This window comes from Dendroctonus ponderosae, unplaced genomic scaffold (genome assembly GCF_020466585.1).
Source record: "Dendroctonus ponderosae isolate FM_Combo_2020 unplaced genomic scaffold, Dpon_F_20191213v2 Dpon_F_20191213_10, whole genome shotgun sequence".
NCBI classification, from domain to species: domain Eukaryota; kingdom Metazoa; phylum Arthropoda; class Insecta; order Coleoptera; family Curculionidae; genus Dendroctonus; species Dendroctonus ponderosae.
In genome coordinates, this window is record NW_026017111.1 from 722,450 (window position 1) to 727,110 (window position 4,661).

Sequence of the window (4,661 nt, forward strand, 5' to 3'; positions counted from 1 at the left end):
TTGTTGTCGCTCTGTTCGGGAGGATCGTATACTTCAAGCGAGGTGGTCACTTTGTGGATGACCGACGTTGTCTCCTGAGCACTGGACACATATTCCACGCCTCCCAGCTTCCATTCGCCGGAATTGTTGACGAAAACCGACCAGATGTTCACGTTGTTGTGCCGCAAACTGCCGTCATTGTTCAAGAAGCTCAGGCCCCTCTGTAATCAGCAGCGAGAGCAACAATCAGCCTCCATCAGGGACGAGCTCGAGGCTGCTTACAGTGATTTGAAAGATGCCCCATGCCACATACAGGTCCTTCTGGGGCTCTTCAAGGGGCAGCTTTTCCAGATGGGTGCACAGAGGCTCCACGCGCTCGGTCACCAGGTAGAGCAGCTTCTCCGACTCGAGACTGTCAAGGAAAGTCAGAACACTGGGATGGCGGAGCGTTTTCAACCGTTTCACTGCCCCTTTGGCGACTTCCAGTTGAGCGTCGGAGCCACTCTTCAGGTCGTAGACGAACACTGACACTTCTTCGCCAGACCCCTGGGGGTCGAAACAATGAGCCTCATCAGGTACTTACTCTTCATCAGTTCCAGGGGACTTACCTTTTTCTTTCCCTTGTGCAGTGTCCAGACACTGTGGCTTTCGAACCCTGGCACCAAATCGCCGATTTCGTAGTTGAAATCCTTGCAGGGATCGCGCGAGAAAAACGACCACATTTCTACGGAGGAACTTGCGCTCGATTTAGTTTAATAATTGCCCCATTAAAATTTTATTTACTAAAAACACAACACGTAAACATAACCTCATCGCGTGCCACGACAGCTGACTTTCACACTCTTTTATAGAGCAGCAGCTAATAGAGGAACATAATCCTTGCGACGTTGCCACCCTTTGCCAATGAATAGGCGCGGTCAATTCAAAATATCTAYCTATACCAGTATTGCTTTTTAACTAGGAGGCTGATAACTTGCGTTTACGGAGCCGCCTTACACAATTTATCGGTTGTAGTCAGAGACAAGAYCTCAGATTACCAAACTAACTCTTCTCAACAATATTTCGTCTTTGGTGTACATGAAAGTGTGTARGTGCAGGCGTTTGACATGCATTGAAGTCCTTACCTATACTAATSTTWTAAAAATGAATATATTTAATGAATAATTTTTAAAAATAGTTTCTAACTAATTCAATAAACATCTTGGTCAGCTGTTAGCTTAAAACCGCTTAATCTCAGTCATTCCAGTCTCTTGTTCTGTTTGTAATTACACTTTCAATAACAACATAAACCGGAAACTAAAAAATATGAGTTGAGCCCGTTTCCTTTTCTTTTATTGCCCCTTGCCCTTTAGAGGAAAATAACAACTGCCACCCAGAAAAAAGGCAAAGCCGGAAAACGCTCTCACTTAATCTTAGTCCTCACTATATAACTTCACTTTAGAAAAAAGATTGAAGATTGAAGTCTCCCTATTTGACTATTGCTAAAACTCATAAAAACAGAATCACCTCATGGGCATTTTAAATAGCAGGCTGTATAGCATGGCAAAGAAACGGGGTATGGAGAATTTGAGGTACCAAATTCAAATTTGACATAGCGTGGCAAGGCAACGTCGCAAGGATTCTGTTCTCTTACWAGCCGCTTCTCATTGAAGCAGGCGCGGGACATAACCGCAAATTTTATTGTTTTGATGTTGTCAGTTACTTAATCAGATTACATTTGAGAYCAAGCGCTGAGCGTCTAGTTAGCCTCCTACAGTAGCTGGCGCCTATGAGTTCTCTACTGGGACGTTGTATCCTGCTCAGGCAGCTAAAGCCAGGATCAGTCTGTATAACAGCAAAAAGATTCACTTTCCATGAATACGATAACCGAGGGGGCTACCAGGGGCCTCTGCCCCCATTTAAAGATCGAATGCGAGTCGGACTGGCTGAACTGAAAAAGGAAGTGAAACTTTGGTGCCAGGAGGTTAAGGAAACTTTGGAAGGCAAGTGATCCTATTGGCTCAACTTGTGGTTTTTCAAGACTTGTGCCATTGCAGGCGATGCGATTATGATAGCTGCCACGCCAGGCCAAACGGATGTGGCTTGGAGGTTCAGGCAGCCACAATCTCTGGACAACTGGATAACCACCTGCGATTCGGATCACAACGAGGGCTTCAGCCACTGCAGCCTGGAACTAAATCAGTATGGGAACGGTGTTTTCAGTGGACGAGTCGATTTAAAAGTGCCGAAGAGTGGTAAAATTACGCGCGCTGGGTACTGCAACATCAAGACGAAAAATGCACGGGTAAGCAGCACACAATCAAAGGTTTTGTTAACTTTTGCTTGAAGGTGAGTTTCAAGTTTGTGCCTGGAAACCCTCCACACTCTGCATCATCAAGCAAATTTGTAGCTGCGTGTTTTCTTTGAGGCAGAAATCCTTCAAAAGAGAGAGTTACTTGGACTGGACCTCCTACAACACCTTAATAATGAAAGTAAGAGGCGATGGAAGAACTTACCTATTGAACATTGCCACTAGAGGCGTCTTCGATACGATGTGGAACGACATGTACAATTATCAACTGTACACTAGAGGAGGCCCCTACTGGCAAGTCGCTAAGGTAGGACAACTCTTGCCACAAAGCTGGCTGAAAAATGTAGTCAGAATTGATCGATTGCAGATACCGTTTTCCAAGTTTTTCTTCTCGTCCAAAGGCCGGATTCAGGACGAACAATGTGCATTACCGCTGAACAGGGTGACCTCGTTTGGAATCTCCGTTCAGGATCGACATGGGGGCGATTTTTGCTTGGAAATTGATTATATCGGCGTGGAGTACGATCCGAAGCACGTGGAGGAGTTTGCCTATGAAATGTACTCGCTACCATCCGGCATTGCTAGGGTATAAAACGAAATTGTTTGGTAATCCAATGGTTCATTTCCGGTTCACCCACTGTGTATGTTCAGTCTCTTCTACTGCCCTGGTCCTGCTGAAATCCGTCATTCTTTCCTGCGTTTGTGAACAAAGGATAAACCTGATCGAAGTGTTTCAAAGACCGCATGGAAAGTGCTATGAAAAAATTTACTTGGTAAAGCTGAAGTTTTACAACAAATATAACAATAAACTTCATTCAATTAATGTCTTCTGAAGCAATCCACGTTGCAAGTGCGAATTGAGAAGTTTCACTTCGACTAATGCCAGCAGGTTGAAAAACTTGTTGTCAAACTTGCATAATATTTACGGGCAGCCTCCGCCCTCCGATCAGTGTATTCGGGTTAAGTCTTCGACTGTCTTAATTAGATGTTCGCTAGTTACCTGAAAGCGCGCAAATCGCGGGATTGTTAAACAGCCCAACGGAAGAATTCCTTAAGACACTTACGCCGAGGTTTGTGGCAACTTCCTTCATTTTCTCCGGCGGCAAATCTAAGAAGCTCTCAATCAGATCCCCGTCAATGAAACCTTCGCTGCTGGTTTCAGTCTTTATGTCCGTGTTGAACGCCCGCCAGAACTGATGACTGATTCGACCGACCGACTTGATGGTTGAGGAGAGTTTCGATTGTAAATCGCGCAGCGAGTCGTAGAATTCTTGCGAGATTTGCGTTACTAAACCTGCAAAGGACCAGGTTTGATTAAACAAGACTGATTATGCGATGGGCGTCTTCCACCTATCGCTCCTCCGACTGTTCCAAACAGCACACAGCCTCTAGTGGGAGTGGAGGTCTCTCCAATGTTCTGCATGACTAAAGACCCGTGCTGGAACACGTTGATCATGTCCCCTATATGGTAGTGCCCCACATGGCTCATTTGCGACCGTTCTTCGTCGGTGGCAGCGGCGCTGTCCTTCTGGCACACGAACATGTTAAAGGAGTTTTCGGCTCCGAGGAAGATTTCATCGTCCAGGAATTCGACGGCGGTCATCCAGTTCGGGTTGTAATCCCTTGCTAAAACCCCACTTATCCTCAACCATTCGGTTAGCAATCTTTGAAGGACTTGCCCATTTCCTCAAAACTGCCCTCCATCGTTTTATACGCCAGAAGGGTGATGCTTCGCATCAGATCGCCGACCAGAATGAAGTCTCCTTTGGTCTTCAGGCACAACGACACGATGTTATTGAAATGCGAGCACTCGAGGCGCAATTCCTTTTCCGTCGTCCATTCAAACAGGCGCACCGTACTGTTAATGCTGGCCAGCACTTTGCCGTTGAACTCAGCTAGCGAATAACAAGCGCCTTTGATTTCCTTTTCGGACACCTGCATTAGCTTATTGTCGCTCCAATGGAACACTATGATTCGGCCCTGTTTTGGTTCGGACTCTTCTGGATTAACAGTCGCTGTTCCTAAAGGGGGAAAGTCGAAATTGGTCATCTTTAACCGTTACGGGCAAAGGGGCGTCAATTTTTGCCGCAAATTTACTGATTTTCTACCAGTGAATTATTCCGGGTGTTTTTTAAATGTCCGGGCGATTCCTCAGCTATTTTTAACAAAAAACTTCCATGTATGGTCTTACTTATCGAGCTACCGGGTGTTTAAAGCATCTTTATTTTTATCAAAAGGATAGTCTTTCGAGGCCATTCCTTGAAACGAGTGGGTTTTTAGATCGTCGTACAATAGATTTTCTTCTTGACGTTTCGCAAGCACGAGTGGCTTGCATCTTCAGAAGTGGTTTGCTTGAACGCTTACACTGTTCTCATCAGAACCCGATCAGTTC

At 45.5% G+C, this 4,661-nt stretch overlaps 3 protein-coding genes across 4 annotated transcripts in view; 1 reads left to right on the forward strand and 2 right to left on the reverse strand.

The window, feature by feature from the left end:
- The window catches only part of LOC109536963 (N-terminal kinase-like protein), a 5,711-nt gene extending 4,685 nt beyond the window's left edge, over positions 1-1,026 (reverse strand). Inside the window, exons 1-3 of the mRNA XM_048662208.1 lie at positions 588-1,026; positions 262-525; positions 1-200 (exon numbers count right to left, since the gene is read on the reverse strand). The exon at positions 1-200 is cut by the window's left edge and continues 5 nt beyond it. Coding sequence (XP_048518165.1) covers positions 1-200; positions 262-525; positions 588-701 — 578 coding nt within the window. The 5' untranslated portion in view covers positions 702-1,026. The remainder of the gene's footprint in view (positions 201-261; positions 526-587) is intronic.
- A 560-nt stretch (positions 1,027-1,586) lies between these two features.
- Positions 1,587-2,879, forward strand: LOC109536976 (complex I intermediate-associated protein 30, mitochondrial). Its single transcript, XM_019903476.2, has 4 exons — positions 1,587-1,961; positions 2,016-2,263; positions 2,391-2,576; positions 2,637-2,879. The coding sequence occupies exons 1-4, from the start codon at positions 1,748-1,750 to the stop codon at positions 2,859-2,861; spliced, it is 873 nt and encodes a 290-aa protein (XP_019759035.2). The 5' UTR covers positions 1,587-1,747; the 3' UTR covers positions 2,862-2,879.
- Positions 2,880-3,016: 137 nt separating this feature from the next.
- Positions 3,017-4,661, reverse strand: part of LOC109536975 (DNA damage-binding protein 1) — a 6,945-nt gene continuing 5,300 nt past the window's right edge. For both annotated transcript variants that reach the window (XM_019903474.2, XM_019903475.2), the window contains 4 exons: positions 3,949-4,290; positions 3,620-3,895; positions 3,334-3,563; positions 3,017-3,269 (listed from right to left, as the gene is read on the reverse strand). In XM_019903474.2, coding sequence (XP_019759033.1) covers positions 3,216-3,269; positions 3,334-3,563; positions 3,620-3,895; positions 3,949-4,290 — 902 coding nt within the window. In that variant the 3' untranslated portion in view covers positions 3,017-3,215. The remainder of the gene's footprint in view (positions 3,270-3,333; positions 3,564-3,619; positions 3,896-3,948; positions 4,291-4,661) is intronic.